Source organism: Pavona decussata, unplaced genomic scaffold (genome assembly GCF_977016875.1).
Source record: "Pavona decussata unplaced genomic scaffold, jaPavDecu1.1 SCAFFOLD_39, whole genome shotgun sequence".
Taxonomy (NCBI): domain Eukaryota; kingdom Metazoa; phylum Cnidaria; class Anthozoa; order Scleractinia; family Agariciidae; genus Pavona; species Pavona decussata.
Window position 1 is genome coordinate 1,589,690 of NW_028145461.1, and position 14,008 is coordinate 1,603,697.

Sequence of the window (14,008 nt, forward strand, 5' to 3'; positions counted from 1 at the left end):
AAAAATGAAGCACTTGGAACTTGAAAAGGAAACACAAAAAAACGATGATTTATCCGCTATTTAAAAAAAAAGTCAAACAAGAGAGCACTCGTCGGGCTCAAAAACGATACACTCAGATTTTAAAACAAAGCAACAAAACTCGTTAACAAAATCTCATTGAAGTATAGGTCAGTATTGCCATTTATGGTTCGAAATTTGTCACTGTCGAGTACAATACCTAAAAGACATAACTGAATTGAATTTAATTTGATCTGATCAGTTCAAACGTCTGAATTACCAATGAACGTTTCATTTTCGAGTCTTGACTCCTTCGTTTCCGAGATGTCGATGTTCTATATCAAGCGTCTGATGCTTTTGTTTTCGATCATTAGGCGCTATTAAAAAAAAAAAAAACCTTTGTCTTTTTTCGCTATTGTGTGGATTCTGGTCATTTCCGATTGCGACGATTTGTGGAGTGTGAGAGGTAAGTAAAAATGTTTTCAAAGCTGATTGTGTTGTATGGCTTTTGGACAAATCACCTAAGCATTGACTTTAGCGTATGTAGAGGAAAGAAAATAACTTTATCTTTTGTTGTCTGAGATGCAAATTTTACATGCACTGCGAAATCAAAAACTCGTTACAAGGAAGACATGGAATACAATAAATCATTTTGTAACGAAACTCTAATATCGTTAGAAAACATCTTTAATTACAGAAACAGGGCATAATTTTTCAGTAGTACATGTATGTCGGTGTGTAATTTCTTTTAATTCGGTAAAAGTGACTTTAAAAGAACGCATTCAGCCGCGCTTTCGCCGGACGGCTAAAAATTCAATGAGAGTGTGATCTGACTTTTCATTTGATTCTGGGTCTTTAGTTAACACTTGCACTGCTGGAACTCGAGCAAAGCCCCGCAAATTTACGCCGCAAAAGTGCATTCTGTGTCTTGTGACATTGCATTGTAAGCAAACTACCTGAAATATTGTCTATGGCTCAAACATTAACTTTTTATTTATATAAATCATTAAATGGAGTTCTTGTTTGGGCACGCGCAGAGCGCAGAAAACTTTCCCTCCCCCGCTTCTCGCTTTTTCTTCTTTTTAATTTACTGATCTCCTTGGTCTGTGGAATTATGTTTTAGCCAGGTGGATATATGTTTACCACGTAAAAATATATTTTGTGGTAGAAAAATCCTTTGTTTTCGAGCCATAACTTGATCAAAATTTGTTTCGAGTTTACTCACTTAGGTGTGTATCTAAGATATTTTCCTTATTGTCAAAAACACCTCACATAGCCAAAATTGATGACGTTACAGTGGAACAACTGGCGTATCCGCCCAAATGCGAGTCCGCGCTTATGTTTGTTGTCGTTTCTTGGCGTTTTTGTCTTTAGTTACGTTACTTGAAATTCGAAATTCGCCTCACAAAACGAACTTATTAAGCAATATGTAAACAACACTGACTTTAGTTCACGGCAGTCACAATTTCAGTTTCAATCAAATTCAGTTAGGACAAATTAACGGCATCACCTAGGGTTTTATCTGCACTTGCAGAGTATCAACTTTAATATTTTGACCTGTAACCGTCTCCAAAAATTTCAGAATGAATTCTTGCCATATGTGACAATAACCAGCTAAACTGCCTGTTTTGAAGTTTTGTGTTCTCCCATGAAAATATTCTAAAAGTGATGGCAAGGTAGCTTTGTATTCCCTTACCCGAGTTTCGTGATATTATGCCACTGGTTATTTTTGGTTGCCTGTTTGGTCGGCTCGTTTCTTTCAGCGGTTCTGATATTTGATCTATTTCTTGTACGACTCGTTGCCCGCAGCCGTTTTTTCCTAAAAAAAAAACGTAAGGTCGTTTGTTAGCGAGGATGGGTGTGCATGCCACCTTATTGATCTTGTTTGAAACACGGATGTGATTAACTTTCGTTTGTAGTTCATCACCAAACAACATGGTGGTTATGGTCACACGAGAAGCACAACGCGTAGCGTAATCTTTGTTCAGGGTAGGTCGAGGAACATCGCGCCTCCGTCATGATATTTGGAAGCTTATGTGCCCAAGAGATGCTCTTCAAATTGCATCAGTATTCATTCGTATCATTCATATCGCTTTCAACATCAAGCTGTTCCCAGCCCAAGCCTTCAACAACATGTCAGTCGTTTTCGTGGTAATATAACCAACTTTCGTAAGTGTTGTTTGTGTGCTTGACAACCTGAGGTCTTTGCCCCTCGTTTGTCGATCGAGGCGTCACCAGCAAATCTCAGGATTAACCTTCGGGGTGTAATAGCCGATCACAATTTGCTGGGCGCAAATATTTCTCCGATTTTTCCTTGAGATTTGTATCATCAAGCCAACGTACTTATAAAGGTTGACGATTTTGGCAAGTTTGTCCGATACTTTCGGAGCAGTTTTGTCCGTTTCGGTGAGCGCCCGTGCGAGTTCGTCTAGTAAGGGATTGGTTTCGTTATCTCCCGTATAAACCGCGCACGTGGAGCCACTGCTCTCGTTGTTGACAACTTTCTGTCGTTTGTTTGCGGGCCAGGAGGGCATCTGCGTCCGATTCCTCTGGGTCAGAGTCGTTTTTGGACAGATTCTGTCGTTTTGGGGGTTTCGAAGTTTCCGCTTTGGTATGCAGTGTCTTGAGCCATTCGCTCATGTTTGCAATAGTCGTGTTCATTGTTTAGAGGAGGGTAATTAAAGTATCATTGTCGTCCTTGGTTCCTCCAGTAGTGTCCTCCAATTAGTTAATCTTCAATTGACAGGTCATCCTCGTGTGCTGAATTCTCGTAGTCTTTTTTGCAGATTTTCTGTGGACCCCTCGATCACACGTCTGACCGCTCAAAGTTCAACGTTCGAACTGATTGCTCAGGTTCCTGCACTCTGTATCACGTGACTTACTAGCGACTTAGACCAATGACGATGTAGAATTAAGAATTGGTTCATGCTGAGCGTGCGTATGTCGAGTTATGGATGCACGCGGGAAGTTTGGAGAGCACGAGAGAAGCGTAAGAGTGGCTCGAGGCGTAGCCGAGAGCAACTCTAGCTTCTTGAGTGCTCTCCAAACTTTCCAAGTGCATCCATAACTCGATATACGCACAACTAAAAGCATGAACCAATTCTTTTATAACATAGTGAAAATAAAGTAAATGATTCCTGGAAAACAGGTTTTGTTCCCGATTAATTACAAAATTCTCTGTACAAAAAAAAAAAAAGGCGAAAATGGTTTCTCATATTGGTTTAATCTTAACGTTTCATTAAGCTTCAAGATCGATCTTATAAATATACATTTTTATGGTGTTGTCTCTCTGTAAAAGTTTTTTAATAACACAGCGCGCGCGTGCTTCCCCCTTCTGACTTGCACACGTCATCGGATGGACGCACGGCCGTGCGTATGTTGAGAAATGTACCATGATGACGCCAATAGGAATTAGATTAGGATGCACGCGCGCTATGTTATAATAAGAATTGGTTCATGCTTAGCGTGCGTATATCGAGTTATGGATGCACGCAGGAAGTTTGGAGAGCACGAGAGAAGCCGAAGAGTTGCTCGAGGCGTAGCCGAGAGAAACTCTAGCTTCTTGAGTGCTCTCCAAACTTCCCAAGTGCATCCATAACTCGATATACGTACAGCTAAAAGCATGAACCAATTCTTTTATAACATAGTGAAAATGAAGTAAATGATTCATGGAAAGCAGGTTTTGATCCCGATTAATTACAAGATTCTCTGTACAAAACAAAAAAAAAAAAGGCGAAAACGGTTTCTCATATCGGTTTAATCTTAGCGTTTCATAAGCTTCAAGCTCTATAAATATACATTTTTTATGGTGTTGTCTCTCTGTAAAAGCGTTTTAATAACACAGCGCGCGTATGCTTCCCCCATCTTGCACACGTCATCGGATGGAAGCATGGCCGTGCGTATGTTGAGAAATGTACCATGATGACGCCAATAGGAATTAGATTAGGATGCACGCGCGCTGTGTTATAATTAACCGCTGTCAGGCTAAAATGAAAACTGGTTATACTGGAGACCCTTGCAGAGGCTTTGCAAATACCAGAAAGGTTTTATTGTCGGCAACGAAGCAAAAAAGAAAGTATAGAGGGGTTGTGTATGCTATTGATTTAAGCACTGATCGGATGCTCATAATAATATGTGTCATGCCTGAGTAACAAGACAGTACATGATCAGTAATCATTTATAATGTTTTACTTGAATAGGTTCCTTTTTTTAGGAAAATTAAATGTGACTGTTATGTTTTATTCACCAAACAGTTTAATATGTAAACTTTTTTCTCAAAAATTTCCCGAGTGAATTATTATTTTAATTGCTAACAAGACTTTGTGTCATCTAATTCTGTTGTAATCCTGACATACTTTTTATACCAACAATAAATTTCAATAGAAGTTCCTTTGTACAAAAGGGAGCAGATCACAAATTGCAAACTTTCTTGAGCAGTCTGCTTGCATTCCCTTTTGGTGCAGGGTCTGGAACTACTCACGATGCAGTGAGAACACAACATAGTCAGCTGGTGCACATGCGCATTAGATACCATTTCTTAGCTGATTTGCCTATCATGCTTCATCACAAGTCTCGCGCTGATAAGCGCATCCTATTTGCCAGTCAAAATAGTGATTATAGACCTAATGTCGTATTAGAACACTCATTTTCTTGATACCATGGAGAATTTACTGATAGACTTGTCCAGGGAAAGCCAAACGTCAACGAATACCTCTGAAGTCAAAGAATCATTTAATCATTCATTTCCGCTTTTAATCAGATATTTTGCTTTTATAATTTCGTTTCTACAACTTCTCCACTATCTAAATTTAGGAACCAAACCCATGTCATTGCAAGAGCGCTTGTTCGACCCGTAGAAAACAGAGTTTTACTAGAGGTTGTCCTTGTCGAGGAGATAATTGAAAAATGGAACTTCAATGCGTAAAATATTCAAGCTGTTTGAGCAAGGAATGACGTTTTTGCCGGAGCACCGGCAATGTGTAGATAAATTGTAGAGTCCCCAAAGGTTAATTGGGTAGTTTTGAGGTCACCTTGTAAACCGTCTCGCCAACAACGAAACTGAAAATTCGCATTGAGCTAAGTTAATGTGATATTTGTTTATGGGATATAATGATTGATGTTTATAGAAAAAGTCAGCCAAACTGGTGAAAAACCGAAATTTGCCTTCTCCGTTCTAACGCGGACAGCATCTTAATGTCTTTAATAGTTTACAGCATTTCTATTGACGAGCCCTATACATGTATCTTACGGACTATAGAACTGACGTCGTATTGGCCGCTTTTAGAAAACACGATGGGCGCTCAACTCTGGTTTACTAGTATAACAAGCAGTTTCAGACAAGTTTTGTTTTCTTTTTCAGGTTTCTAGTTAAGACCGTCATGGACAACACAGACGAAATTATGTGGTCCATCTTAATAGGTACAATCGTTGCAAAATTTCTTCTTAAGACAGGTCGAAATCTTCAAGGTATTGAGCTGTGCCAGGAATGTTTGATTCTCCTAAACAACACAGGCCAGGCAAACGTAGATGACTTATCCCGCAAAAGTATATACCTTGTGATGTCTATGGCATACTGCCTTCTCAACGATCACCCAAGTGGGATAAAATGCAATAGAAAACGTCTGGATTTTCCTTGCAGCCTTGCCGTAGGCGCCGTAAAACGCCTTGAAGGCCTGGTAACCACTCAACTTGCGCAATTATATCAATTTCAGAGCAAATCCAAAGAAGCAAAAGGGCTTTATAAGAAAGCACTCGGTATTATGATAGAAACAGGTGACAGGAAGGGAGAAGCCTTGTGCTATGGAAACCTGGGAACTGTGTACTTCTCCTTTGGTGAATATACAAAGGCAGAAGAATATCTAAGCAATGCACTGGCGATAAGGAAAGAAATTGGCGACAAGAAAGGAGAAGCCGCTTGTTATGGAAACCTGGGAACTGTGTATCATTCCCTCGGTGAATATGGAAAAGATGAAGAATATCAAAGGAAAGCACTTGCGATAAAAAAAGAAATTGGCGACAGAAAAGGAGAAGCTGCGTGTTATGAACACCTGGGAACTGTGTATCATTGCCTTGGTGAATATGGAAAAGCTGAAGAATATCAAATGAAGGCACTTGCGATAAGAAAAGAAACTGGCGACAGAGAAGGAGAAGCCGTGTGTTATGGAAACCTGGGAACTGTGTATTATTCCCTTGCTGAATATGCAAAGTCTGAAGAATATCAAAACAACTCACTTGCGATAAGAAAAGAAATAGGCGACAAGGAAGGAGAAGCCGCTTGTTATGGAAACCTGGGAACTGTGTACCAGTCCCTCGGTGCACATGGAAAGGCTGAAGAATGTCAAAGGAAAGCACTTGCAATAAGAAAAGAAATAGGTGACAAAGAAGGAGTAGCCACGTGTTATGGAAACCTGGGAATTGTGTACCAGTCCCTCGGTGAGTATGCAAAGGCTGAAGGATATCAAAACAACGCACTTGCGATAAGCAAAGAAATTGGCAACAGAAAAGGAGAAGCTGCGTGTTATGGAAACCTTGGAACTGTGTATCATTCCCTCGGTAAATATGGAAAAGCTGAAGAATATCAAAGGAAAGCACTTGCGATAAAAAAAGAAATTGGCGACAGAAAAGGAGAAGCTGCGTGTTATGGAAACTTAGGAGCTGTGTATCATTCCCTCGGTAAATATGGAAAAGCTAAAGAATATCAAAAGAAGGCACTTGCGATAAGAAAAGAAACTGGCGACAGAGAAGGAGAAGCCGCGTGTTATGGAACACTGGGAACTGTGTATTATTCCCTTGCTAAATATGCAAAGTCTGAAGAATATCAAAACAACTCACTTGCGATAAGAAAAGAAATAGGCGACAAGAAAGGAGAAGCCGCGTGTTATGGAAACCTGGGAACTGTGTACTATTCCCTCGGAGAATATGCAAAGTCTGAAGATTTTCAAAACAACTCACTTGCGATAACAAAAGAAATTGGCGACAAGAAAGGAGAAGCCGCTTGTTATGGAAACCTGGGAACTGTGTACCAGTCCCTCGATGAATATGGAAAGGCTGAAGAATATCAAAGGAAAGCACTTGCCATAAGAAAAGAAATAGGTGACAAAGAAGGAGAAGCCGCGTGTTATGGAAACCTGGGAATTGCGTACCAGTCCCTTGGTGTGTATGCAAAGGCAGAAGAATATCAAAACAACGCACTTGCGATAAGCAAAGAAATTGGCAACAGAAAAGGAGAAGCTGCGTGTTATGGAAACCTGGGAACTGTGTATCATTCCCTCGATGAATATGGAAAAGCGGAAGAATATCAAAGGAAAGCACTTGCGATAAGAAAAGAAATTGGCGACAGAAAAGGAGAGGCTGCATGTTTTGGAAACCTGGGAACTGTGTTTCATGAGCTTGGTGATTATGCAAAGGCTAAGGAATATCAAGACAATGCCCTTGTGATAAGGAAAGAAATTGGCGACAGAGAAGGAGAAGCCGCATGTTATGGAAACCTGGGAGCTGTGTACCAGTCCCTCGGTGCATATAGAAAGGCTGAAGAATATCAAAGGAAAGCACTTGCAATAAGAAAAGAAATAGGTGACAAACAAGGAGAAGTCACATGTTATGGAAGCCTGGGAATTGTGTATTGTTGCCTCGGTGAATATAGAAAAGCTCAAGAATATCAAAGGAAAGCACTCGCGATAAGAAAAGAAATTGGCGACAGAGAAGGAGGAGCTGCGTGTTATTGTAACCTGGGAACTGTGCACCAGTCGCTCGGTGAATATGCAAAGGCAAAAGAATATCAAAACAATGCACTTGTGATAAGCAAAGAAATTGGCGACAGAAAAAGAGAAGCCACATGTTATGGTAAGCTGGGAACTGTGTATCATTGCCTTGGTGAATATGGAAAAGCTGAAGAATATCAAATGAAGGCACTTGCGATAAGAAAAGAAACTGGTGACAGAGAAGGAGAAGCCGCGTGTTATGGAAACCTGGGAACTGTGTATTATTCCCTTGCTAAATATGCAAAGTCTGAAGAATATCAAAACAATTCACTTGCGATAAGAAAAGAAATAGGTGACAAGAATGGAGAAGCCGCTTGTTATGGAAACCTGGGAACAGTGTACCATTCCCTCGGAGAATATGCAAAGTCTGAAGATTTTCAAAACAACTCACTTGTGATAAGAAAAGAAATTGGCGACAAGAAAGGAGAAGCCGCTTGTTATGGAAACCTGGCAACTGTGTACCATTCCCTCGGTGAATATGGAAAGGCTGAAGAATATCAAAGGAAAGCACTTTCAATAAGAAAAGAAATAGGTGACAAAGAAGGAGAAGCCGCGTGTTATGGAAACCTGGGAATTGTGTACCAGTCCCTTGGAGTGTATGCAAAGGCAGAAGAATATCAAAACAACGCACTTGCGATAAGCAAAGAAATTGGCAACAGAAAAGGAGAAGCCGCGTGTTATGGAAACCTGGGAACTGTGTATCATTCCCTCGGTGAATATGGAAAAGCTGAAGAATATCAAAGGAAAGCACTTGCGATAAGAAAAGAAATTGTCGACAGAAAAGGAGAAGCTGCATGTTTTGTAAACCTGGGAACTGTGTTTCATGCGCTTGGTGATTATGCAAAGGCTAAGGAATATCACGACAACGCATTTGCGATAAGCAAAGAAATTGGCCACAAAGAAGGAGAAGCCGCGAGTTATGGAAACCTGGGAACTTTGTCTCATTCCCTCGGTAAATATGCAAAGGCCAGAGAATATTTTGCCAACGCACTTGAAATAAGAAGAGAAATTGGGGACAAAAATGGAGAGGCAGTGTGTTATGGAAACCTGGGAAGTGTATATTATTCCATCGGCGAATATGGAAAAGCTGAAGAATATCAAAGGAAAGCACTTGCGATCAAAAAAGGAATTGGCGGCAGAGAAGGAGAAGCCGCGTGTTATGGAAATCTGGGAACTGTTTATCATTCCCTCGGTGAATATGGCAAAGCTGAAGAATATCTAAGAAAAGCACTTGCGATAAGAAAAGAAATTGGTAACAAAAAAGGAGAAGCCACGTGTTATGGACATCAGGGAACTGTGTATCATTCCCTCGGTGAATATGTGAAGTCTGAAGAATATCAAAAGAAAGCACTTGCGATAACAAGAGAAATTGGCCACAAAAAGGAAGAAGCCGCGTGTTATGGTAACCTGGGAACTGTTTATCTTTCCCTCGGTGAATATGCAAAAGCTGAAGAGTATCTAACCAACGCTCTTGCAATGAAAAATGAAATTGGTGACAAGAAAGGAGAAGCAGCGTGTCATGGAAACCTGGGAACAATGTACCATTCCCTCGGTGAACATGCAAAGGCTGAAGACTATCAAAACAAGTCCCTTGCGATATGCAAAGAAATTGGCGACAAGGAAGGGGAAGCCGCGTGTTATGGAAGCCTAGGAAGTTTGTTTCGTTCTCTCGGTAAAAATCCTGAGGCTAAACAGTATCATGAGAAGGCACTTGCCATGAGCAGAGAGATCGGTGACATTAGTGCAGAGGTTGAGTGGCACCTTCAACTTGCATACGACGTCATGTCAGAAGGAAATGTAAGTTTACAACATCAGATCTTTTCGAATCTCTTTGCAAGCATTAACAAGTGCGAGAAAATGCGAAGTTTTCTTGGAGGCAACGACAAATTTAAGATATCGCTTTTAGACAAGCACAGTCGTTCCTATAATTTACTCAGTGCACTGCTTTGCCTTAAAGGAAATAATAAAGAAGCTGTGTGTGTTCTAGAACTTGGACGAGCTAGAGCTCTGGCAGAATTAATCTCAGGCCAGCATTCTGCTCAACACGAAATATCAGTCAATCCGCCGTCATGGACTGATATTGAAAGGACTGTAAATAAAGAAAATTACTGTAGTTGTCTATACATTTCATATATTGAACAATATATGCTCTTGTGGGTACTTAAAGGAAACAAACCAATACATTGTCGTAAAATAGACGTCAATGGATGTTTTGTCACCAAAGGATTGGAAAGAGATGTTCATCAAGTTTTTAGTGAGGAAGGCTTCAGAAGGTTTAATGGACTCACTAAAGAGCTCTGCGAAGATAGATCACTGTCGTTTGTGAAAGGCAGCGACTCAACACGTGAACCAGCCGAGGAAGAAAGCTTGGCTGCTGTACGCCCAGTAGAGGTCGAGGAAGAGGAAAACCTACAACCACTTCCTACGCTAGCCGAGCGCTACGGAATGATTATCGCTCCTGTGGCTGACTCTCTTGACCAACCTGAACTGGTGATTGTTCCTGATCGCACCTTGTACAAAGTTCCATTTGCAGCTTTAAAGGATGAAAGTGGAAATTACTTATCAGAGAATTACACGATTCGCCTTGTTCCTTCCTTGACGACTCTTAGGCTCATTCAGGACAGTCCAGCAGATTATCACAGTCGGACCGGAGCGCTGATAGTGGGCGATCCAGAAGTCAGGGACGTGTCTTACAAGGGATGCCTTGGGAACCTTTCTCGTTTACCCTCTGCAAGAGAGGAAGCGGAGATGATTGGAACACTGATCAGAGCTGAGCCTTTGTTAGGGAAGCAAGCAACTAAGGAAGCGGTTCTACAGAGAATTCACTCAGTAAGCCTGATTCATTTTGCTGCTCATGGTGATGCCGAAAGGGGAGAAATTGCTCTTTCTCCTCAATATCCCATTAACGGGATTCCAACCGAGAAAGACTATCTGTTGACAATGAATGACATTTCACAAGTTCAACTGCGTGCAAAACTTGTAGTGCTCAGCTCATGTCACAGCGCACAAGGACAGGTTAGGGCTGAGGGAGTTGTTGGAATCGCCAGAGCTTTCTTAGGATCCGGTGCACGCTCTGTGTTGGTGGCCCTGTGGGCCATACCAGACAAAGCAACAAAGGAATTAATGAGTCGTTTCTATGAGCACCTTGTTCGCGGGGAAAGTGCTAGTGAATCTCTTCACCAAGCCATGAAGTGGATGCGAAATAACGGCTATCCTGATGTGAGAGACTGGGCGCCTTTCTTGCTGAGTGGAGATAACGTGACGTTTGATTTTGAAAAGTAAAGGTTAGTTTTGGTAACGAATTATATTATAACGGGTGTTAAATGAATTATTCAAGAGCATTTTCCCATTCTGTTGGAAACGCTTTTTGCCCTGTGACCGGACAGGAGACTAAAGAAGACTTCATTGGTATTGAATTATTCTTATTTTGATTTTTTTCATTTTATAATAGCGAGGATGAACGACAACTGAACAAAACTTATGCAATATTTCGTTTATTCTGCTTTGAAAGCAAAATAAAAAGAATAATGTACTACCGATATACTAATTCACTTAATTCCAACAGCGGAATAGATCAGAAAAGAACACGATTGGTGGATATTCCTAACACGTCTTTTCCAAAATAGCTCCATAACCATTTGTGCTGAGTAATGCATGTGGGAGAACCAAGAAATAAACTTGCCTTTCCTTTTCAGTCTTGCTCATCTCTCATCCTACATAGCTGTTAGCTGGATTCTATGTAATTTCATATATGCCGAGAAGAATCACTATTGATTTGTTAAAAAGTGACTGAGTCGACTAATGCACCAGTTCAGCAAGTCTGTGCTGTTGTTATCAGACCAACTCTTCCGTTTAGGATAAAACCTGATCCCTGTAATCTTTATGGCTTCCCCCTTTTGTTATTAATGCGCAAGGGTGTAGATATTGTGTTCAAAAAATGCAGATCATAACATGCACTGACTCTATAAAATCCGATTTCTGCTTATCAGTTGTAGATGTTTCCCTTTGGTCGAGGAATGCCTGACATAATTATTGGAACTTTCCTTGGAATGAGGACCTCAGTACATTGAATAGTAAACCAAAGTGGGCTCTGGACACTCAATCACTTGGACCGGAAGGCATAAACTTATGAGACTCTTATTACTATGAATAATTTATGTTCGCGTGTTTTTTGTTGTCTGTTTGGAAAGTGATCTGCTTCAAAGCAAGTCACCAAGCGCTTTACTCGGCCAGGCCTGCATGGAATAGATTACGGTCTCTTTAGATTCAAGAACCATTATTACACAACCACGTGATGAGTTTATGTAAATTCTAAACGAAAGGACTGAAATAGATCGAAATACTGTTAAAGGGACAGTATCACGCTATTTTTAGTAACGCATTGAAAATCGGAAAGACGCTATTCGGTTGATAGCAGCCAAGATATAAAGAGAAAATTCCATTAAAAGACTATCAGAATGCAAAGAAACTATCCACGGATATTTTCGCTGCCAGATGGCCAAGATAGAGAGGGGTTCAAATTTGAAAATGTCTGGCAGACGTTTTCAAATTTCGCTGTTGTAACGCACTAAAAATCGCCGGTTGTACTATATTTTTGTTCAACCTTTCGTCTTAGAATCACTATTAAATTAAATTTAAATAAGCGATTGAGAAATTAATTAACACAGTGTTCAAAGTTTTAATTTAGTGAATTTTGGCCAAAAATCATGATATCTCCCATCGATCTTCCGTGATACTGCCCCTTTAAGAAATTCTCCTACAAGGGAGACCGTCTGTAAAACATCAACAGCGGTAATCGTTCTACCCTTTAGGAGTCTGCAATGGACCGGAGTTGTAATTTTATAGCATTTAGAGTCCTCAAAATTTGCACAGCTAAAGTTATGAATAATTAAGGTAGAGACAATGCTTTTTCACACGTACACAAGTGAATATGCTTGTTAATCATCAATCATGCGAAACCAAAGGTAGATGTATTTTAGTCCTTTTCAGTTTGGTTGCTCTTTTTTAATTTCCGACGATGGTGTGTGGGATTTCCCCCAGAAAATTTTCAGTTCGTCGTGACTTAATTTTTTAGTATCACTTAAAATGTTTTGTAAATATCGAGTAATACAGTTTTCATTTTATAAAGAGGACAAATAAGTCTAGATTTTGTAGTCTATTGGTTATATTCAGGTTCTTTTCAGTAAATCAAAGGATGTCGCCTACCATTACCAGGTACAGGAAGCACAAAATTGTTTCCTATGTATTTGCTCGTTCGTAATTTCAAGTCTTCCAACGTTTGTACAGTCATATTCATAATGCTGTTCCCTCGGACTGATATATTTAGTTCGTTGTTAGTAGAATTTGCGCCTTCTTCTTAAAATTTCCTATATATTTTTTGTAAATATAAAATCTTGCAGTTTTCGTTTTATCGAGGAGACAAATTAGGGTAAATTTTTGTTGTCAATGGTTTAATTTCCGCTGACCTTTTCAACAAGGAAAATAGCATTTTGTTGATTTTAAAAATGGATCTGCAACTAGGTGGATTCATGATATTTAAAACGTTTCCCTGGTTAAAAATATGTATATCTATACAAAATTAAATGTTTTGCTGATGTGAAGATGATTTTGCTGATGTCAAGTTGAGAAATAGAATGCCACATGGAAACAGAAATAACACATTAAAGGGGAAGTATCACGAAACATGACTGATCTGATGTCATTTCATTACCAAAGAAATGTTTGTCTGACAACAGAAACAAATAAATAATTGTCTAGTTTTGTTATAAATTATCATCCCAGTGCAATAAAACTGTCCAGTAGTGCCTCTGGCCAGAGACAGAGTAAGTCGGAATGGATTGAAACTTGAAAACGTTATGTTAACGTTTTTCAAGTTTTTGTGTTTTTGTTTCCAAAATGGGCTCAAACAGAGTAGGCGTTGCTCCTGTCAAGAATTGAGTTGATTTCTCCTCTCTCGTTGTTCTAAAATTATTTTGTAACAAAGTGAAGGTCCTATTTAACTATTTTTAACAAAAAAGGTCAAAAACCCCTATTACGCTGTTTCCTTTAGTTCCATATTGCTTCTGTTACAGTAAACTAGGAACAGTCCCTTATTTTTCTTAGGGATAGTAAATCGAGCGAACCTCGCGAGTGTGCGCAAAAACTGCTTCTCGCGAAGAAACGCGAAGCGCGGAGGGAAGCGCGTGGCGATTCCTCGCGGAAGGTAGTTTTCGTGCGCGCTCGCGTAGTTTGCTTGGTTGCTACCCTTTGAA

The 14,008-nt window shown here is 40.0% G+C and overlaps 1 protein-coding gene and 1 pseudogene across 1 annotated transcript; one reads left to right on the plus strand and one right to left on the minus strand.

Annotated features, from left to right (window-relative positions):
• Nucleotides 1–419: 419 nt before the first annotated feature.
• On the plus strand, nt 420–13,635 carry LOC146483401 (uncharacterized). The gene is made up of 3 exons (XM_085106150.1): nt 420–463; nt 5,357–11,041; nt 11,747–13,635. The coding sequence occupies exon 2, from the start codon at nt 5,376–5,378 to the stop codon at nt 11,037–11,039; it is 5,664 nt and encodes a 1,887-aa protein (XP_084962276.1). The 5' UTR covers nt 420–463; nt 5,357–5,375; the 3' UTR covers nt 11,040–11,041; nt 11,747–13,635.
• LOC146483402 (uncharacterized) lies at nt 1,542–2,751 on the minus strand (annotated as a pseudogene).
• Nucleotides 13,636–14,008: the final 373 nt, after the last annotated feature.

Coding starts and splice junctions, on each gene's coding strand:
- LOC146483401 (XM_085106150.1), top strand. CDS start 5,376: ATGGACAACACAGACGAAATTATGTGGTCCATCTTAATAGGTACAATC.